We start from the raw sequence: 24,289 nt of genomic DNA on the forward strand, positions 1-24,289 counted from the left end.
AAAGAAGTATAAGAAGAAAAACAGGTGTAGATAAATGCAAATTTAATAACAGAACATCGCAAAATGCATATATATATGTAGGTGATGATGTTCAAATTGTATATACATGTATACAGATGTGAAGATGATAATGACAATTGGACTTTATGTGTTTGATCCACTGTGACTTGTAAATATGTGGAAAACAGCATGTTTCAAAAACATTTCCACTTCCTCAGAATTTCCCTACACCAATAGTATAAGTCACAACCAAATTCAAAACTTAAATTATATTAGTCAAGGTCAGTCAAGGTCAGAATTTAGAGAAAGAAATCTTGTCAATTATTGTTAATTTCGTCCTTAATATATAAGAGAGTATGCTAAAATAATATTAAAATTGAGGTTGTAACAAAGAATTATTGTGTGATAGATGATTAAGACAATTCAAGAAAACATTTTAAAAATGTGTTCTTAAATACTGTAGCGGAATTTAATTTTACACAGTATATAAAGAAGGTGTTACAATTTCGTTCCTCGTTACGATAAATTAAATATGAAAATGGCATGGTTAAAACTATAACAAATGTGAATTGTACAATTTTATTCATCTTGATGTCTGTGTCAGCATCGACATAACTGACGTTAAAATGAGATTGAGCAAGTAGTCAACTTTACCGGGGTGTTTATCATCAAATCATTTACTAGCAAGAAATTCCACACGATACCTTTTAAATTGGCAGAGGATGCATCCACAAAAAGTGTTTGAATATATTATCCTTTTAGACGTGAAGATCCACCACATTAAACTATGTATTCTTCTACCTTATGGAAATTGTAAACTGTATTATCATATCGACAGAATTTATCTTTCATGAAATACAGTTCGATAGTGTCCGTGTAAAGCAATGCTGATCAGAAGGGTAAATTGTTAATGCGTTTTCATTTAAATGAATTCCTTGTTTATTTGAAACTATTCAGTTATAATGTTTGATATCAGTATTCGTGGGTAAAGGTTGTAAAATGCCTTCATGAATCAAGAGATGGTTCCGACATATCAGTCAATCACATATAGTATATATATATATATATATATATATATATATATATATATATATATATATATATATATATATATATACCTTCAAAAGAAAGTGGGTTCCTTAACCTCAGGTTTGAAGTAAGCAATCGCCTAATATAGTCCTGTGTGAAAATGTATCATTTCGCATTTAAAGTCGACAAAAGTTTAATAGTGTTAAGGAGAAATAACTCATCGATTATTAATTTTAATTTGGTCAAAGATTTTTTCTTTCTTTAATTTAAAGTAATATGTGCTGATTGGTTTTATGGAAATGAGTATGAGCAAAAGATGGAGATATTGTTGACACATTCCATATTTGAGTCAATCGGGCAATCACTTCTATGCGAAAGATGGAGATATTGTTGACACAATCCATATTTGAATCAATCAGATGATCACTTCTATGCAAAAGATGGAGATATTGTTGATACATTCCCTACTTGAATTAGACGATCCCTGCTCTCTGTTCTGCGAACGATGAGATAATGTTGGTACATTCCCTATTTAATCAGACAGTCAGACGATCACTTCTATGCGAAAGATGGAGATATTGTTGATACATTCCCTACTTGAATTAGACGATCCCTGCTCTCTGCTCTGCGAACGATGGAGATAATGTTGGTACATTCCCTATTTAATCAGACAGTCAGACGATCACTTCTCTGCGAAAGATGGAGATATTATTGATAATTCCCTATTTGAATGAGACAGTCAGACGATCATTCAACCAATCAGGGCCAGACTAATCTATGTTTGAGATCAAATTTCTACCGTCAGCTAATCTGAAGAAATGTTTAGTTCAGACTAAGATTCCGTTTTATTAGAAACATGACTGTGTTCTTTAATTATCTAGATTTGATAATCAAGAAGTTATCATACAACAATTTTGTAACATCTTGCAAAGTTAGTTGTAGACAATCAAAGTTGCTACACCAGTTCTATCATAATATCTCCATCAGAAAATGAAAACCTCGAGTCCTTCATATTAGTCAGTTTCTTTCTTTTTCAATGTAAAAGGTATCGCAGGATATTGCTACATTGATTTTGCGCACAATTCATACAGTGGCAAATTTATAAAGCATTAAATATTTTAGAAATATTATCAGCTGCGTCCAAAAGCTCAACATGTATTTACATATTCTGTAGTGGCATGCTAATTAAAACCTAGCCGAAAGGTACATTTGTTTCAACCTTCTTCGGATAATTTACATCTTCATGTGATATCACGGCTCCCTGGTTGAAAAGGGCTTCATTGTTTTATTCCACCTTGATAATCTCGTACAGGCTCAGCATTAAATAAACTTCTCAACATAAGGTCAGACTCTAATTCTTTTTTGTACATTCTGTAATAGAGAAACCGCTTTAGAAACAACAGCTTTGAACATCTTACATTATTTATTTTTAACAATGGTGTTAAATATGCTTCGAAATGTATTGCATCAAGAAAAATACAATTTGGTTTCATGTGTCTAATGATGTTTCATCGTTGCTCAACGAGTACCATAAAAACATGTAAAGTTCAAATGTATTCGAAGCATCGCTCTATCGAGGAGCAATATAACATTGATACGCGGGGCTGAACACAAATGTATCCATTTGTAAGAATATCGGCTGCGAAGAGTGGAACTAAAAATGATATTGACACAAAATATTTTAACAATTTTGATCTGTAATTATCTCCCTGTATTTATTTCATCGTAGTCGCATGCAATCTCTCTCTCTCTCTCTCTCTCTCTCTCTCTCTCTCTCTCTTTTATATATAGACATGGAACTTTTTCGTTGTACCTGTTCTCCATCATTGAGGACATTGCGGAAATTCCAGAAAATATATTTTACGTATTTAGTGATATTAACAGTATCTTTACCTTTTCATGAAAAAGTAATTCAAAAATCACTATTTGCTAAGAAAACAGATGTATTTGTTACAAATTAATTTTGAGTGTTACAAATATACTTACATTTATAATCCTTTAATCACATATTTTATATTTGTCGCTTAAGCCAACATGTTGGCCAATTCGATATTATGAATGATATCACAAAAGCAAATTATCTTAGAACAAAAAGGAAGAAATACATGTTATTGTTCATATGTTAATTACATGTATTCTTTAGTAAGACTGAATCGTCGTTGTTGTTTTCTGTTGAAAGATTAAAGAATTTTCAGCTCTACTAAATATTTTCCGATTCTTCAGTCAGCACAAAATTCCCCGGATGTTGGCATCCCACTCAAAGTGTCTCTGCTTATATATATATAGTATAGGCTGTACATTTTAGGCACGTTTTACTCTGATCTCAACACAATGTCTTTCACAAGGCGTACGCTTGATTTAGATCACAAGGTATGCAAGTTGTACACAAACAGTAAATTTATGTCCTACTAGCCATTTAGTTTTTGGGGGGAGGGGAAAATAGAGTGAGAAATTCGATTTTATTCTACCTTTACATAATTATTTTTTCTTCAAACAATATATCTTATTTTTCCCTTTGAGAGTATGTAAGCAGTTTATTCCAAACATAAGTTTCGGGACACTATTTATAAATAACTATAAAACAGCACATATTTTGTTTATATGCCCATGTTTTCTTTAACATAATTATGATATTAATGCTGATAATTTTGATGATGTGTTGATGCCGATTTTCAAACGTTGACATTTACGTAACATTGTTCGATTTGCCACAATCTTCCTAATTTTTATATCTCAGGACATACTGTTATCAAAGCTGGAAAGGCGAATCGTACTTCTTCCCCAAAACCTCGGGCCCAGAACCGGAACAATACTCACTTTGGGACCTTTGATAGAGCCAATACAACCAACAGTACGGATGAGTTTCAACCGGTAACCAACTTAACAGGAGTGGTTATCAATCAGCTGGTACCTGGACATGAAATCCCAAAAGACACTCTGATAGGAGGTAATGAAATCCTACACCAATGTGCTTGCATACCTTTCCGATAAGAAGAAACGATATTAATTAAGGATTTCACTTGTTCGAATTGCTTTGGAGCCTGAAATAACTTTGTTAATTTATCTATTAAATTTACATTGTCTCTAATATAACCGGAAAGTCCCATTTGTGAAATAATCTTCAGAAAAAAATCGCAAACGCATAAGTGTGAATTATTTATTATGCCATTTTTTGTACTCAACATTGAAATTTTTCGTTCTGGTTTGTCATTCAATGATAACAGCAGGGCCGTCGTCAATGTCAGTCATCAAAACTATTAACATATCAGTTATGCTTCCTTACAACTTCTTTTATGATTACTCACAGCCAATACACCGGGCTAAATTTATCCCAAGCTAAAGTCAAACTTACCAGGAGCATACTGTAAAGTTAACATTATTCAAAGGCGGTTGACAAACTATGTAACAAGTAATAATTATTATTTCCCTTAATGAAAAAAAAATAGATTTGACTGATTAGTGTCAACTGAAAGTTCATCCGAAAGAGAATATCATTAGAAGCATTATGAATGAAATAAACAAAAGCAATGGAAGAATCCATTCTTGTAACTGAGCAATGGAAGAACCCATTATTGTAACTGAGACATGGAAGAACCCACTCTTGTAACTGAGACATGGAAGAACCCATTCGTGTAATTGAGACATGGCAGACCCATTCTTGTAACTGAGACATGGAAGAACCCACTCTTGTAACTGAGACATGGAAGAACCCATTCGTGTAACTGAGACATGGCAGACCCATTCTTGTAAATGAGACATGGAAGAACCCATTCTTGTAACTGAGACATGGCAGAACCCATTCTTGTAACTGAGACATGGAAGAACCCATTCTTGTAACTGAGACATGGAAGAACCCATTCTTGTAACTGAGACATGTATAACATGTCTAGATGTTAGACATAATTCAGCTTTGAGAACTCTCTGTAGCAACCTATGTGGAAATTACATATTTAATGAATCATTTTAACACTGGAAAAACATAACAAACATATTTATTTTCCCTTTTTCAAATTTGACAATAAATAGTAAACTGTCCCCACTGAGTAATGTAGAAAATATAATGCCAAAAAGGAGGGAAGGAAAGGATTCACGAATTTGTCAGTCAATTAATCAATTAAAGAAGCTTAATAAATGATCAGAAATGAATTCCTATTGGTTCTATATAGTGGTAGAATGTTACCTCCTGCTTACAGAGCACCACGTCTCTTTGCAGTAATTGACCGAACTGACTGTTTAAACCTGTCAGTTAGTATTTGTTCCAATATTAAAGTAGAAGATAACATATTAGGGTGCGATTAAGAGTGAGATTGAGACAAATAAATATATGTGATAGTTCAATAAAACAATTTAAGGAAAATGTGTTAAACAATGTACTTTTAAATGTGTCGTAATGCTCACTCGTGATTACATAAAAACGGAATCAAACATTCGTTGCACATAATAATGAAGTAAATATTATAATAGTACAGCTGAATTAATTAATACAATAGGATATATGTCCAGCCGCCAAACCCGTAGGTCCGCCAAAAAGGCAAAACAAACATAAACAAATAAACCAACTTCTACACGTTACTGAATGTATACAATACCCCATTATGTTTCGTAACACCCCATGTAAATAGTGAGAATTTCAAGATTATATTTCTCTTCGCAGTCTTTCAGTAACTTAGTATCAATACTGACTTAAATGCAAGGAGCCTGGTTGAATTTATATTTCAAAATAATGGACCTATATGTATGCTTTATCAATATTTTGTATTTGTTCCACTTTCAGGAAACATCATTATGAACCAGAAGGTCCGATATACTTCTTTGAGCCCATATCAGACACAAAACGGGACCACAGCAGAGCCTCGACTAGGGGCCATTGACAGAATCAATAAAACTGATATTCCCGAGGCGCTTGAGCCGGTAACCAACTCCACAGGAGCGGCTATCAACGAATCAATACCTGGGCAACAAATGCAGAATGATACCTTGTTCTCAGGTATTCAAATCCTACGCAAAAATTGTTACATTATTTTCAGCTCAGTTCAAGAAAACAAGCAAACCGAAGAGAAGTATTTCACTTTTGTTCTTTGAATTACTATAGAAACTGTGATAGCTGTTGATTTGACATTAGAAATTACCTTTTGTCAGATTTAACCCAATAGTGTAGTCTCTGAAACTATGTGCCTAACACGGTGCAGTACATAAATATGAATTATGTTTTATTTGTCACGCTTTATTTATTCTTATATCATCTTCGAGTCTTAAACGGTCTCAACTTAGTAATATAAAGCAACAGGATCACAAGACTGCTTGGGTGAGAACAAAAGGACTTGCTAATCGTTAAACAACACGAGGATTTGATTAAAAGGTCAGACGCCAATGCTGGTTAAAATATTAGAAGAAAGCAATTTTCCGTTTGTATAGTTACCAGTCATGTTTATAATAAGTATCTGTCTTGAAAGTCAAAACTTAATTAATAATAGTTCCAAACTTAAAACAGAGGAGAGAGAGAGAGAGATTGTGTAAAAGACACAAAATAGAATATAGAAAAGCAAATGCAAAAATATGTTATTACCGTCTCTGTCGGAATTTAATATTAGATACATAAATACGGCATAAAAAACATTGTTCCATTTTATATCAAATTAAATATTTTATAATGATACCGCTGAATTAATTCATACAATATGATCCAGCTCCAGTAGGCAAACAGTAGGTCCGCCAAAAGGGCAAAAGCACAAACCAGCTACTAAAGCTTACGAACAGTAGATACGATCTTAACTTTGTTACGTAACTCCCCACGAGACGGTAAAGAGTGAGACTTTCACAATTCTATTCTTCTTGACAATACCCATTAATGTTGGTGTTCATGCTAATTGCCATTGAAACATGTGCGTATGAAATAATATTAGTTTACAAACAGCCCCATTTGTGTGCTTTACCAACAATTTTACATTTGTCCACCCTCAGAGCACAACATTATCGATCGTGCGAATATGAGTGATACTTCTTTGTCCCAAAATCAGACTCAGAACAGGACAACAACAGAGCCTCGCCTTGGAACCTCTGATAAGGTCAATGCAACTCACGCTCCAGACGGATCTGAACCGGTAACCAACTTGACATCAGCGGTGGTCGACCAACTCGTGCCTGGACAGGAAATTCACAATGCTACCTTGAGATCGGGTAAGGAAGTCATCACAATTATGGTTATATTATTTTCCATTTAGAGAAAAGCAAAATGTATTTGAGTTCCGTATTTGTCATCCTTATAGAAATTGTAAACTGTGTTAATTTATTGATGGAATGGTGCAGTTGCACGAAATATAATTCGATTGTTCCCTTTGTAGAGAGATATTGAAGATAAAAGTAAACTGTGAATTCTTCTTCATTTTTTCGATTTTGTTGCTTACTGTAAGACCATGTAATGACAATTTTGGCCTCGGCATTCACAGTTCAAGTCGTTGTACGTGGCTGTGTATACAGAGTTCTACTATGTGAGTGTCAGCCGTCATAACGTCTCCATTTTCTATCACCCACAACCATTGATGGGTATTTGTAATTTAGGATTAATGTCAGCAGTTCTCTAATGTTACTAAATGTAGTCCCGTGTTGACATGTTTCCCAGAAAATCAATCAAAATATGATAGCGTTGACGTGTAAATAGTGAAAGATTATTGATTAAATTTTGGTTAACGTTTTACATTTTGTCTGCAATATTTCCTTAGAATGTAAAGATGTATATCGTATTGAATGAGCCTGCGCGGAGCATGGAGGCATATTTGATACTTCCACTGTCCGAATGAGGCAATCACTGGTCTGCGATAGCAAAAGAAATTCAATGCTTCAGACAAACATTTCCGCGTCTACTACTATGAAGAATTATTCGTTATAAGTGATGTTCCCTTTAAGAGTGTTTCCTTTAATTTGTAAAATGATGGTATATTCATTTCAATTAGTTGTTATGGATATCCCAGACATTGTCGTACCAGACTTTTGAATCTTTTTCAAACTTAAACTTTAGAGAAATATAGTTTATACTCTAGCATTATTATAATATCTGGATTAGAAATTACTAACTTCAAGACATTGATTATACTTATCTCTATTTTATTATTGTAATATAGATTTTGTGACAGCTATAAAGTGCAAATTTTGAAAGTTTAAGTAACTTAGGAATAACATGAACTGCATTCTAGAGCTTGTGATTGCATCACTGATTCATTTGCCGAGACGATTTTAAAACCCAGCTCAAATGGTACAATGATTTCACCCGTCCTCAGAGGAATTCACATAGCTGAGAAACAGCATGGCTTTTTCGCTTTTGAAAGACTTCTTTGTGTCATTTCACCTCATGCTCATCGTTATGAAAACATCTCATCATATGTTCACACTTAAGGTTGACTTTAATAATTATATAATGGTGTAACCACTTTGGAAAGAAGACATTTGAAAATCAAATATTTATTAACTTTAACAATGGTGTTAAATATGCTGTAAAATGTTTAGTATCAGGTGTAACAACATTGGAGTTTCTGTTTGTGCTCATGTTTTATAGTACGTCAACAATCGTCATGAATATGAACCAAATTTATATATGTTCTCGTAATCATTTATCTACTCAAGGATCAATTTATGACTGAGATATCAAATTGGAGAGACGTTTATGTTATTGCTATCATTGTTTGCCGAGGGGAATTGCAAGCATAAAGTACAATTACCGAAAACCTATGTATGTTCCTGTTACAACTCTATGGTGTCTAAGTGATAGGAAAAGCGAAACAGCAGGTTTAGTAAAATTTCAAAAAATTATTTATTAATACTAGAAATAAAAATAGAAATTTAAAGGGAAATTAATGTATTATGAATTAAGTTATAATACTAAGAATAATCTTCATGTATCTCAATGATATAATCCATATTGTCCTTAAATGAATTAAGAATAATTACAAAAATAGTGATTTAGTCCAAAAGTTAATGAGCACTTTTGTAATTCAGTGAATAATGTAAACAAAAACATGTTTTCAAAGTATAGCTGACTACAACTAATATTGAGTCCATAAATACTGACATGATCAAACATGTTTTTTAAAATATGAAATTAGTCAGGTAGCCCAAAAATTCCTAGTCTCAATTATCTGCTAAGTTCAAACACAAAATACAAATTAAATATCCAAAACAGTTGCAAAGGTCATCTGATCTCTGGATTAGTTTACACGATATCTTTTCAATAATATCACATACACAGTTTAACAGATCTTGGACACTATTTCACCTACCTTTAAGAGTTTTAATTTTTGATATAAATATAAGATCTCTCACAAACAGTATATTTTATGTTTCAACTATGTAATATATCTGAAACAGCACATTGTGTGAGCATATTTGTTTATTATGTTGCATCTTTCAAGATACCCTGTACACAAGAAATAGTTTTATGGTATTAAACGATATACTTTGCCGACATTTTATCGGATATTGTTTCAAGTTGTTTAGGTTACAATAATTGTAAGATATCTAATAATTCATTTGAAACCATGCAATATTCTTATATTTAGAATAATAACAAATAACAAAAAGGTATAGTATATCACATAATTATACTATAATTTTTTTAATTTACTATGTAACTCAAATGGAACAAATGAATAAAATTATCATGATATAAACAATTAAGCCTGAATAAGAACTTTGTGTAAATGTTATAAAATATTCTGTAAAATGCATATGTGGTATAACACTATCTTGAAAGGACTTTATAATAAATATCAATCTTAAATAATAAATTAAATATAATTTTAATACAAATGGTGCAATTGTAATAGTTGCTAAAGTCGTATTCTAACTTTAATTGTTTATCGCTTGTTCGCTATTTTAGCAACATCCACCGGCAGTACATTGATTAAGCAGGGAGTCACAAAGCAAGCAGCCAAAAGAGGAGCCAAATCGACTGATGGGAACGTCAGAATAGTTACGAATTTGACCACAAAAGGAAAGGACTCAAAGGACCAGGTGCAAATACATTCGAGCGTCAAAAGAAAGCAAGGAAACGAGCAAGCAAAGGCCAAAAATGACAGAAAACAAGGTAAGCATAAATGTGCGAGAAAACAGAGAAGCAAAAAGAAGAACGAAAACAAAATGATGAGGAAAGGCTGGAAAATTTAAAAAGAGGCAGAGAACATGTTTATGCATGTGAAGACGAAACTGTTTTTGCAAGTGTGCTTTTAACACGTGTCTGTACGATATAGTTCTGAAGTCAAATGTGCTACCATTATGCTCCGTAATACACCCGGTAAGATGACCTTTGTCAATGAACAGGCAGTAGTATAGAACATCATATGACTTCATGCCATGTCATATTAAGTTCGGGGCGGTGGAAAAGTAACAGAGTAAGTACAATGAGTCTAGCTAGGTATAGAATCTCGGACCCAAGGGGCAATGGCCCCTACAAGGTATAGATTCCCAGATCCAAGGGGTAATGACCCTTACCAGGTATATAATCCCGGATCCAAGAGGAAATACGCATTGTCTTAAAAATAAATCAGTGCAGTTGTCAATAGAAGCTCAAATACTTATCATGTCATACACTAGAATAAAATGACGGGGCTACGTTCTCATTCTCGCTCACTACTCTGCACGAATGCTTGAAAATATCTAATATTTACACAAATTAACTATTAATTGTGAGCATGTAATCTGATTGTTCACAACATACGTTTTAGAATTCTATTTTTCAATTACTTTAAACTAGAACTGCTTTTTAAATGGAATATTTTTATTGGGTGTAAGTATACACATAACATCAAAACTGGATGAATTTGTGATGCACATTTTTAATGTAACATAACCGTTGTTATTAGGATTAGAAAATATCACTTTACTGCCAAACTTTTTGGTACAATTGTCGCATTTGTTTCACATTCTGGACATACGTTTATCAACCCGAATATTTCTTTGCCCAAACCTCGGCCTCAACACCGGACAACAACAGCAAGCATTGTCCCAAGCAAATCTTTATTTTGAGCCAAAACATATTTATTTTCTCCCTTTAATATTTGTCACAAATTGACGACATGGTTACCAGTTTTCTTGTAATAATTGCCCGTTTTTAATGTCAAAACTTGTCAAACATCATCAGATCAGAAATAAAGTTACTAGATGTGATGATAGAATAAGATTTAGAGTGAGGCTGTAACAAACAAGAATATCTGGTAGTAGTCAAATACATCACTGTAAAACATTTTACTAAATATTTATTCTTTCGCTTAATTTACTACATTTAACTGTATTTTTAATTACGGTATCAAAGTTTATTCCATCATTACATTGAACCAAATGGCTGAATCGTACGGCTGAAATAATGAATATAATATAATATAAATCCAGACCAAATTAACTGTTACGTTATGTACCACCCGTGATATTGTAAAAGGCGAGATTTTCACGATACTGTTCCTCGTCACAATCTTTAAGTGTGTTTGAATTTATATTTTCAATAAATTACCTATTTGGTTTATATAAGGAACATTTTTGTCTCTGTCGCACTCTCTGAACACACAATTATCAACTGCGAGAAGGCCAGATATACTTCTTTGTCCCAAAATCATGATCAGAACCTGACTAAAAGAGCCTCGCCTTGGAACCTCTGACACAGTCAGTACAATTAACATTACCAAGGATGTCGAGCTAGTAACTGACTGGTTATCAACTATCCAGTAGCTGGACAGCAACTGTAGAAAAATACCTTGTGATCGGGTACTGAAATCCTACATAGTTTTCCATAAATTCACTTTTACGTAATACGAAACAAACAAGAAAATTAAATGAAGTATTTCACTTTTATATTTTCGTTACAATGGAAACTGTAACTACCCGAACGTAGTATTTCTGAATCTATTTGCAGTGAAAGGGGAACATTATTGCTATAAATAGTGAATTAATTGATTCTGACATGTCATTTATTCCAACCTAGGTCTTAAATCAGTACCAGCAGTTAATATTTTGTACACATCTAAAGGAAACGTTATCATTTTCATGTTACAAGTTAATACTGTTCAAAAGGATGTTCATAAATGATGTAATAAAATAGTTACTCTTTGTTTCCTTTCTTGAATTGAAAAGCGTCAGTTAAACATTCAACAAATCTAGGAAGGTAAAAGAAACCTGAAGACTGTCATAGCAAAAGGCTTGAGTACATATCCGATTGGATCTAACAAAAGAAAAACTCAGACATAAGTAAAATTAGTAAGGAATTTGATTGAAATGTCAATATCGGTTGACTAATGTTGTATATAGGTTCGCCTACCTGTTCTCTTTGTAATAATTATCCATTTTGAGTGTGAATACTTGCCAATTAGTTAATTAGTTCCTTAATTACGGTATAAGACGGTATGCTAGAGTGAGATTAATAGGAAGATTTTAACAGAGACGAATATTTGATATTTCATTTATACAATTCAGGAAACTTTCAGTGAAAAAATGTAATCTTTAATTATCTTTTTGAGTTCGATATTTCCAACTAAATACATAAACTAGGTATTAAATTTCCATTCCACATGGTAGTGAATTAAATATTGTAATGACAGCTGAATTTATTAATAGAACTAGCCTCAAAACAGCAGGACCACCAAACAGGCAAGCACATAAATCTAATGTTAACTTCTATACCTTACCAACAGTAGACCCGTCCTAAACGTTTTACGTACCATACTACGACTATAAACATTAGAATTGCAAGATTTTATTCATGCTGACAATATCACAGTGAAATAGTGTTCATTCGAATTTCCAATGAAAGGAGTCCGTTTGAGTTTATATTTTACAAATATCCCATGGTAATATCCTTTATCAACATTTTTGTGTTTCCGTCAGTCTCAGGACACTCTCGTATCAACCGCGAGATGACATAAATTTTTCTTTGTCCCAAAATTAGACTCAAAACCGGACAACGAAAGAACGTCGGTTCGGGGCCTTTGATAGAGTTAATACATCTCACGTTCCCGATACGTTCGAACCGCTAACCAGTTCTACAGGAGTGGTTATCAATCACTCGACAAATAGAAAGGGACTGCACAATTCTACCTTACGAAGATACCAGTTGTACACTGACGACACTCAGTTGCCCAGATGAAGCTGAGGCTACCATCTAAGGCGTAGAGAGGTGCATGTCCTATGTGAAATGATATGTAACAATCTGCAGATGAATGATAATAAAACTTAATCCATCCTGATCATTACACAAAGACTATCTCGTTCACATATTTTACTTCAAACAATAAGTATCAGCAATACCAGCATTAAATTCATTGTTACGACTCTATGGTCAAAACTTAAGTGACACAAAGAAAACAAACCAACAATGTTGCATAACTGAAAAAATAATTTATTTATCAAAATTATAAATGAGCCTATGCAAAGAATATACAGTAAACTAAAATCAGTACAAAAAAGTCCTGATTAAATTATATTAAAGTACAAATTAATGAAAACGTCGGTATAAATTTCAAAACCCGAAATGTACTGGTCCGCAAAAAATTGTGCCGTTATCAAGAAGACTTTGTTAATAACTTCTTTGAATAATTCAGAATAGTTTCAGATAATATTATAGTCCAAAAAAGGAACACTTTCTATATGCACCGATGTTTTTCCTCCCGAATAATATCTAAGTACATCATAAAACACGTCTGCAGACTTACAACCGGAGCACAAGAAATGAGAATGACTTCAAAAGTAGGAATGAATCTGATTGCTGAGTTCTCTCCTTGTATACACCTTCTATTACGAATATATGTCACAATATACCCCACGTGACGGATCTTACTACTCAATTTATCTCGAGCGTGCCGTTTCATGTGACCTAGCCTAACCAATGGAAAGTTACTGAACTCTTATAGAACTGTCTAAGCCCCATCAGCCAATGAGAAATCAGTCCAAAGTCATGATTAAAATCTTATTATTAAGATTACTATTAGAAACTATCAGTCATACGTAAACATCTAATTACAGAGTTGCATGAAAGAGATATACATAACATAACAGAGACAGTACGAAACATTGGTGTCACTCTCATCAGTACACTCTCATTACCCTAACATGTGATGAAAATATGTAAACCTGTTTATCAGCTCCATTCGCAACTTGCAACTATAGAACATATGTATGGTACTTAGTACTTCCAAGACTGGACAATTTGAATTCACTTCTATCCAGTCATCTCAGTACGTTCAAAATCTTAGACCTTAGATTACGAGGAGCTGAGCACATCTCCCCCCACCCCCGTTCTGTAACCTCAACTGGCAGATGCAGCATCAAACAAAATATTTCCTCTTTTTAAGCAACATGACCTTATAAATGTTCAGTCTTATAAAAATGAGCGTTGCGATGATCGTGTAGTACGTTTTTATACATTCACTATATGAATGAAATAATTGTTTCTCAGCGAAAGCCAAAGAAGCTCAATATTTCAGGCAAGGTTCTAATCTCTATAAGAAGAATTGTTGCCTTGAGACTTAAGTTCTCTTTAAGATTAAGGTTCCCTTTAAGAACAAGGTTCCCTTTAAGGCTGAGGTTCCCTTTAAGGCAGAGGTTCCCTTTAAGGCCGAGGTTCACATTAATGCTGAGGTTCCCTTTAAGAACGAGGTTCCCTTTAAGGCTGAGGTTCCCTTTAAGCCAGATTTTCCCTTTAAGGCCGAGGTTCACTTTAAGGCTGAGGTTCCCTTTAAGGCAGAGGTTCCCTTTAAGGCTGAGGTTCTCTTTAAGACTGATCTTTCCTTAAAGACAGATTTTCCTTTTAATCAGAAAAATGTTAGTAAGTTCATATCGTCATTTTTGGATATTCCATAAATTGTCGTGCTAGCTTTTCGTTTCTTCCTACATAATTAATTTAGTTTTAGATAAATGAAGATGCCGATCTGGTTTTGTTATAATATATTGTTCTGAGGATTCTTACCTCAGGTTTTTGAATTCGTTGAATTTACTAATGTTTCACATTAAATGTACCACCAGAGCTGCTGTGCGCCAGTTATAAAATGTAAATTCCTAAAGCTTAAGTATCTTAGAAAGAACACGAACTGTATTTTAAAGCCTAAACTTTCATTACGGTACAACTACATAGATCCTTTTTGAAATCCGGCCCAGATGATACAATTACTTCAGCCGTCTTCAGAAGAATTCACATATCTGTGAAAGATCAGTGCTCTTTGGCGTAGAAAGGCCTCTTTGTGTCATTGCACTTAGATAAATTCCGCACATGCTCAGTATCAATCAATTTCTCAATTTAAGTTTATACTAGAAATAAGCTTTATTGCATTCTATAATAAGGAAATCCCTTTACAACGAACGAATTCAGAATTAATTTTTTTATTTGAAAATTTTATCAGTGGTACTGAATTTGCTTTTAAAATGTATTATATCAACTTAAACAACATTTGAGTTTCAGAGTGTACCTATGTTTAATTGTATGTCATCCAGTGCCATGACTACATGCTTTAGTGTCATTGCACGTTGATAATTTCGCACACGCTCAGTACTAATCAATTTCTCAATTTAAGTTTCTACTAAAAATGAATTTTATTGCATTCTATAATAAATAAATCGCTTTACAAATAAGCGATCTCAGAATGAATTTTTTTTAAAACTTGTGTCAGTGGTACTGAATTTGCTTTTAAGATATATTGTATTAAAAAATATTTGAGTTTCAGTGTACCTGTGTTTGAAAGAATGTCATCAAGTGTCATATATATATATATATATATATATATATATATATATATATATATATATATATATATATATATATATAAGCGTCTACCTATCCAAGGATTATTTTACCGTTGAGATATCTAGCTAAAGAATAGTGTATGAAGTTCTTATCCAAGTTTGCTGAGGAGAGAGGGTATCATAAAGTATAGATATTGAAAATAGTATTGCTAAGACATTGTTTACAATACTGTTTGATTATCTATATACGATATGAAGATATCTAACATGTGTTATAAGTCGAAAGCCATTTCACCTACCTTTAGAAATTTTAATGTGTGTAATAAATCGCATATAAGATAGCTCATAAACTATATATTTATGTAACACTATGCAATATATCTCATACAATATATAGTGTGAGTATATTTTATTTAATTTGCAGATATATTTAAAAATATACGAAGGTGGTCGTTCAAAAATGCTTTATATGCGATATACTAGAGATATTTTCAATTATTTAATAATATAATTTGCGGAAATGTTATGAACTATCTTATCACGTTGGTCTGCTGCCTTACAATAATTGTACTGATACTAATATATGATACTTCATTTGAAACCATACGATATTCTTAAACTTAGAATAAAAACATACCTTAAAATACACATGGTAAGGTTCCCTGTTTAATTTTGAACACAATATAAAAAATATTCTATGAAATTTAAAACCAAAAACAATACTTGAAATTATTGATGTTATTAGAGGAATTAATTATGTTGGGGCAGAGTTTAGAGATGTTATAACATCTTTTATAAAATAAGTAATATGCCAATATGTTGATTGGAATTTATATTAAATATCAGACTCAAATAGTAAATTCAATATACTGTTAATACGAATGGGACAGTTGTAATAATTGCTAAAATAATTCTGTTGATTTAATTGTTCATCATATTTTCGATATTTTAGGAAACGGAACCATGAGTAAATTGACTAAACAAGGAATCACAAAATTGCAAGCGTTCGAGAGTGGAGCAAAGAAAGCGGAAGCCAGAGTCAGAATCATAAATATTTTGGCCACGAAAGAAAAGGACTCGAGCGACCCGGTACAATTACATTCTGTCAACAAACAAAAACAAGAAAACGAGCAAGAGAAGGCAAACACCAGCAGAAAAAATGGTAAATATAATTGTCTGGATAAACAGGGAAGCATGAAGAGAAACGAAAACAAAAACAGATGAACAAAATTGGAAAATGTGATCAAAGGCAAAATACTCTCTGTATATGCATGTGAAGACGAAAACGTTAATTAAAGTGTATGTATGTGTGTGTGTGTGTGTTTTACTAAAAACTGTGACTAGTAGACAACATATCAAAGAAAAAACATTTACACGGCACTAAAATTCCCAAACCCATGTTTATAAGTAACAAGAAAACTCAAATCTATCTTAATGCTAGTCTGGGTAAGAATTCAAAGAAATGTATGTATAGAATATTTTAATATTGTCTTCTTCCACTGCTGATTGCTGTGGTATAGTTGTCAAGACGAAGTCGAGAGCATTATGCTACACAGGAGACAACGTGGTAAGATCATAGCTGCAAAATGAAGACGGAACAGGTGCGATGTCCATTGCAATGTATAGTATGTCCGAGTCGAGAGGAAATGTGCATTGTCCTAACAGTCAATTTGTACAGTTGGCAATAGGAACATACGAACTTATCGTGTCATATACAATTCTAAATAATAAAATGTGCTCTATCTGTTTATAGATTGTTTGCAAGAATGCCTGGAAAAATGAAGTATTAACACAAATAAATGATATAATTTCAGTCTGAGGGTATGTTTTCAGATTATTCACAACATAATTCATATTGAGTAATGTCGTGTTGACGCCAATTTTTTCATGTATCCTGGCCGTTTATATCTAGATTAGAAATTAGCTTATCGTCATATAATTTACGTCTTATCACACTATTTGTATTTGTTTCACACTCAGGAGATACTGTTATAAACCCAAATAAGGTGAGTCATAATTATTTGTCCACAACTCTACCTCAACACCGGACAACAATAGAGACGACTCCCCATGGAGCCTTCGATAGAGTCAACGCAAGCAACGTTACCGATGAGTTGAAGATGGCAACAAACTCTACAGACGTGGTTATGAACCAGCCGGTCCCTGGACAGGAAATGAACAACGATACCTTTATATCGGGTAGTTAACTCCTGCAACAATGTGATTGATTTCCTTTCTCACTTAAAACAAAGCAAGAAAAAACAAACAAGTAAACAAAGTCAAATATGTATTATGATTCATCTATTTTCCATTGCTTTAGAACCTGTAACAACTGTGTTAATTTATATATGGAATTTACTTTGCATCAAATCAACCCGTAAGTACCATATTTGAAACATTCTTCGGAAACGAAACAAACAAATTAGAAAAAGAAAACATGCATGAAATATGTTTTTATATCATAAGCATATTTTCTGCACCCTTTTGATTGTATTTGATTACAGTTTTGTATTTGGCATTCACTGATAAAAACATGCCAGTCGTCGGTGAAAGTTTACAGACACTTCTGACATCTCAATTATGCCCACTTAGTGCCTCATTATGTCCAATTATGCCCACTTAGTGCCTCATTATGTCCAATTATGCTCACTTAGTGCCTCATTATGTCCAATTATGCCCACTTAGTGCCTCATTATGTCCAATTATGCCCACTTAGTGCCTCAATATATCATTACCCACAACCAATAGGGTGGGTTAAATGTAAACTTGTAAATACTTGGGCAAAATTAACATTATCCCGAGTTGGTGGAAAGGAAAAGAGCGAATAATTAGTGAATCAATTACGAATTTTGATTAAACAATCGGAACTAACTATAACAAAGAAAAATATGTGATACTAGACTGAAACAATTTAGTAAAAAGTTATAAATATACAAATTCTCAAATTATGTGGCGGACTTGAATATTTACACTTAATACGGCATCAGAATTTCGTACCATATATTAATGAAATAAATATGTTAATGACACAGCAGACATAATGAATACAATATCATATAAATCCAGCCGCCAAACTGCGCCCAAAAGTCAATAACACAATCCTAAAATTAACCACAACAAATTGCTAACGGTAAACAAAATACCAACGTGTTACATACCACCCCAAAGGTTTTAAAATGTGAAAATTTCAAGATGTTATTTCTCTTGGCAATCTCTCGATGACTTATTGTTCATGTTAATTTGTACTTAAAGGACTGACTAATTAATGAATAAAAGAAGAAATTTGATTGAAGAATGAGATACCAATCTTTGTAGAGAATGGTATTTCCTATTTAAACAGTTACCTTTTCTTTTCGCGATAATTATCCGCTTGAATGAAACAATTGTCAATTAGTTTTAATTCGTCACTTATCAGATGATATACCGAATTGAGATTAAGAGTGAGACAGTAACAAAAACGAATATGTGATACTTGACTAAAACAATGCAGGAAACAAATGCTAAAATGTTTAGTATAACATTTGTTTAGCGGTCCTGAATATTTTCCGTTCATTATAAAACAGAGGTTATAAACTTTCTTTAGATAAAATAGCGAATTAAATGTTTTAATGACACAGATGAAATAATGAATACAATATGATCCAAATCCAGGGGCCGAATCACAGTGCCGAAAAGGTAAAATCACAATCCTAAAATTAACCAACATAAATTACTAACAGGAAACCAAATCCCGACGAATTACATGCCACCGAACAAGTTTGTAAAAATTTATAATTTCAAAATTTGATCTTTCAGAGGTTTAGTGTTCATAATAATTTGTAACGAAAGGAGTCCGTTTAAATTTATATATTTTATTTGAAACAAAATAACACCATTTAAATAATGTATCAACATTTTGTGCTTGTCTCGTTCTCAGCACAGACTATGAACACTCGTACGAATATCAGTGATACTTCTTTGTCCCAAAATCAGACTCAAAACCGGACGACAAAAGAGTCTAGCCTAGGGCCCTTTTATAGCGTCAAGATACCTGACGGTATCGAGGAGTTGGAGTCGATGATCAACTCTACTGGAGTGGGTATCAACGAGTCACTGTCTGGGCGACAAATACGGGAAGATACCTTGTCCTCAGGTAGTGAAATCCTACACAAAACCAATCAAACAAACAAAACTAAATAATGTCAACAGAGTGTTTTGACGTGTCACTTATACCTACTTAGTACTTCCGTACATCGCTACCGGGAGCCAATATGTTGAGCAACACTTGTCCCTATTTAAATGCAACGTTAACAGAAACATAGTGCAAGCATAAAGGCGGTGCCTCAGATTTGTAATAAAATAGTTCGAGTCTCCTTCATTTCAAAAATTATTGAAAAGCGTCAGCTGTACATTCAGCTCGTATCGAGCGGCAATAGAAATATCATTAGTGCCATAGTCATAGACATGGGATAAATAGTTTTTGACTTGAGAAAAATAAATCTCCGACATAGGTCAAATTACATTTCTAACACAAACTAGAGTGAAAAGTGCATATTTAGAAAATGATTGTAACACTGACAAACACATTTAGTGTCACCAACAAATCCTATTTTTAATATTATTTGAACAAACAAAACTTATTTTATCTCTTAAAAATGTTTGTCACTCTTGGCACACAAATCTTAAATGATATTGTTTGAGGAATATAATGCTGAGAAGTATGATGTTTCCTGTTTAAAAAATACCATTTCTTTTCGCGATAATTATTACTGTTCATACTAATTTGTAATGAAATGAGTCTATGTAAATTTATCTATTATTTTTTAACCGAGACCCCTATTTGCATGCCTTATCAACATTTTTATGTTTGTCTAATTCTCAGCACTCACCATTAGCATCCGAGAGAATGACAGTGATACGTCTTTGACCCAACAAAAGACTAAAAACCAGATGATAAAAGAGTCTCACCTCGGGACATATAGAGTTAATACAACTGACAATATCGAGGAGTTGGAGTCGGTGGCAAACTCTACAGGAGTGGGTATCAACGAGCCAATATCTGGACGACAAATGCGGAAAGATGCCTTGTTTTCGGGTAGTGAAACCTTACACAAACTTTTCTACATTCCCTCTAGCTAAAAACAATAATAACAAGTAATAAAAAAAACAAGTATTTCACTAAAATAATCCTAACACTGGCAATCATATTTAGTTCCCCAGTCAATCATTTGTTTGTTTTTGTTTTGAACCAATAAGACTTATTTTCTCCGTTTACAATGGTTGTCACTACTGGTACACAAATCTTAAACGATCTCGTCTGAGGCATCTGCTGCTAAGGTGGCGTGACTGAAAGGATTGACTAATTAATTAATTAAATAAGGAATTCGATTAAAGATTCAAAAACGAAACCTTCTAGATGTAATAAATGTTCTCTAATTATCCGTTTTGGATGAAACAATTGTCAATATTTATTAGTTCTGAACTTGGGTATAAGATGACATGTGGACTGAGATTGAGAGTGTGACTGTAACAAAGAAGAATATGTGATTATTGACTGAGACAATTCATGAAACAAAATTGATAATTAGTTTTTTTAAGATTTTGTGATGTACATGAATATTTAAGCTTAATTACAAAAAGGTGTCAATTTTTTCATAGAGTAAAGAATTAAAACGTTTAATGACACAGATGAAATAATGAACATAATATGATCCAAATGCATCCGCCAAACAGCTATCACAACCAGACGGCAAACACACAGACCTACAATTAAATACTGTTCCTTAAGAACGGAAGATCAGATCATAACATGATACTCACATCCCCACGAATATATAATCAGTGAGAATCTCGCTGTGATTTAGAGTTCATGCTAATTTTGAACGAAAGGTGTCTATTTCAATTTTTGTTTGCAAACATCCGTATTTTGTATGCTTTATCAACAGTGTTGTATTTGTCTCCCTCTCAGGACACACCAGTATCAACCTTGAGGAGATCCGTAATACCTCTTTGTCCCCAAATCAGACTCAAAGCCGGACGACAAAAGAGCCTCATTTTGGGGTTTTTGATAGAGTCAGTACAACTAAAGCCCACAAGGTGTTGGAGCCAGTGACCAACTTTACAGGACTGGTTAGCGACCAACCAATACCTGGAGAGGAACGACAAAATCCTACCCTTAAATCGGGTAGGGGAATTATCTAGAAAAGAGTTTATATACTTTTCCATTTAGAGAAGAACATTCATGTATTTTTCTACGTTACAGTAATGCTAAAATGAGTCAATTTAACAATGATATATATATATATATATATATATATATATATATATATATATATATATATATATATATTGCGTTATCTTGGTTGTCAGTTTTACTAGTTGTGGTTTTCTTGGTTTGTCTTTATTGACGTTTGTCTATCTGGCCTGTCTTTGCGGAGGTGTCACTACGGCGATAGGGCGTTGTTACATCGCTGTGGAACGGAGCGGTAATGGGTTCGAACTCCAAGATGAGGTCATAAGTCTCTGACGCTCTAATGGCGTAGTACTTTATAATCAAGATCTAACATTACTCAAGATATGTAATTGCTCATAATATTATTGTACTCATCGAAAAGTTTACCAACTTCATATAATTGTAAAACCGGTCATTTAGAGCTTGATGTCTATAATTAAATAGAAAATTAAGTATATCAGGAATTAAATATTTTTAAATAATACCTAAATCATTTTTTCAAAAGACAATTCATTAAATATTGGACCTAGCATGTTACAATTTCTTTTCATAATGTCTTTTAATAACAATAAAATGCACTGAGATCCTAAAAGGATTTCTAGACCATAATGCAATATATTGTTATTCACTGCAAGATAAGGAAAATAAATCTCTGAATTCCCAAAGGCGTAATACTTAATCGAGCTCTCTGCATCGCGTGTTTATCCATTTCTTGGAGACCGTAAAAGACAAAAATTAATACATTGACTTTGATTCCCAAAACTGGTTAATCTGTTAAATATTTTTCATGCCACCAGACTACCAACGTTATTACATCTCTATCGTTTAACATAAATGCAGCTACTGCTATGTTCAATTTTCTAACATTATTATATATAATAGCCATATATAGTTGATGATATGCGCAAATTTCTAATATTGTTATATATTATAGCCACGTATGGAGTGAATATAGTTGCTGACACGTGAAAATTTCTAATATGGTTATATATTATAGCCACGTATGGTGTGAATATAGTTGCTGATACGTGAAAATTTCTAACATTGTTATATATTATAGCCACGTATCGCGTGAATATAGTTGCTGACACGTGAACATTTCTAACATGGCTATATTATATAGCCACGTAGCGTGAATATAGTTGCTGACATGTTAACATTTCTAACATTGTTACATATTATAGCCATGTATAGTGTGAATATAGTAACTGACACGTGCACTAAACTAAAATGTGCCACACTATTTTTCTACCGTTTAAACTTAATTTTTGATTACCTTTTCTATATTTTAGGAAAGGAAGACATGAGCACATCGACTACACAAAGAGTCACATCGCTGCAAGCGGCCAGTAGTGGAGCACATCAAGCGAATGAGAGCGTCAGAATAGTAAATACTTTGGGCATTAAAGAAAAGGATTCAAAGGGTCAAGTGCAACCGCATACAACCATCAAAGAAAAGAAGGGAAACAAGTCTACAAAGGCTAGAAACACCAAAAAGCAAGGTCGCCGTAAAGGTACGGACAACAAGAGAGACAAGAACTAGGGCAAGAAAACAGATAGACGAGAAAAAGTAGCAAATTTGATACAAGGAAGAACAATAATTGTATATACATGTCAGTAGTAGCGAAGACACAACCTGTTAATTCGAGTATGTGCGTTTGAATCACCTGAAGTCAAAATGTTTGACAGAAGGTCTGCTTTAGTGGTTCCTTTCCGATACGGATCGAATAATTTCTGTTTCTTTCTACTATCAGCGGAAGGGATAAAGGAGGTTCCCATTGGCTCTACCTCACGCCGTGTAACGGTTTTTCCATTCATACAATGAAGGATATTAACGATGAGTTGCAATCATAATTATTTTGGCATCATCTTGTTCTTGTACCGCACGTTAAGAGATCAATAGACTTTAAGGGCGATTTTTAGTGAGAAGTATTCCTTGAGAAAAATATAAAAAAATTCACACCATTTTCTTGAGCGTCATTTTTCTTCGTTATTTTTAGATAGACTAGAAAATATAAATAAACCTGAATAGTATACAAATGTAATACCTCAGAAAAGTACCAAAACACGATGCAATTTAAATTGTATTAAATAAAGTTGTTAAAATGTTTCCCACCTATTAAATCAATCGCAATTAAAGACTTTCTCTTTCAGACTTGTTATAGATAAGATCTAAGACTCCATTCTAATAATGAATTAACAAGGAATTCTTTAAAATGCTATATCATGCCAGCTTGATACGGATATCGTCTGTTTGGGGAACAAATAGATTATGAACCCAGTTAACCTTTTACCCAAACTGACGAAGCTGAACGCACATATTATGTTTCTTGACCAGTA

At 33.2% G+C, this 24,289-nt stretch overlaps 1 protein-coding gene across 6 annotated transcripts in view; it reads left to right on the plus strand.

Annotated features, from left to right (window-relative positions):
- Positions 1-23,914, plus strand: part of LOC149792481 (uncharacterized) — a 35,163-nt gene extending 11,249 nt beyond the window's left edge. For 4 of the 6 annotated variants that reach the window (XM_089971067.1, XM_089971069.1, XM_089971068.1 and 1 more), the window contains 10 exons: positions 3,767-3,976; positions 5,804-6,016; positions 6,991-7,206; positions 9,899-10,105; positions 16,691-16,900; positions 17,719-17,937; positions 19,655-19,870; positions 20,600-20,812; positions 21,686-21,901; positions 23,242-23,914. In XM_089971067.1, the coding sequence (XP_089827193.1) occupies positions 3,767-3,976; positions 5,804-6,016; positions 6,991-7,206; positions 9,899-10,105; positions 16,691-16,900; positions 17,719-17,937; positions 19,655-19,870; positions 20,600-20,812; positions 21,686-21,901; positions 23,242-23,492 (2,171 nt within the window). In that variant the 3' untranslated portion in view covers positions 23,493-23,914. The remainder of the gene's footprint in view (positions 1-3,766; positions 3,977-5,803; positions 6,017-6,990; positions 7,207-9,898; positions 10,106-16,690; positions 16,901-17,718; positions 17,938-19,654; positions 19,871-20,599; positions 20,813-21,685; positions 21,902-23,241) is intronic. The other 2 variants (XM_089971070.1, XM_089971071.1) reach the window with 2 other exon arrangements.
- Positions 23,915-24,289: the final 375 nt, after the last annotated feature.

This window comes from Sinohyriopsis cumingii, chromosome 9 (assembly GCF_028554795.1).
Source record: "Sinohyriopsis cumingii isolate HCF-2022 chromosome 9, ASM2855479v2, whole genome shotgun sequence".
In the NCBI taxonomy this organism is placed as follows: domain Eukaryota; kingdom Metazoa; phylum Mollusca; class Bivalvia; order Unionida; family Unionidae; genus Sinohyriopsis; species Sinohyriopsis cumingii.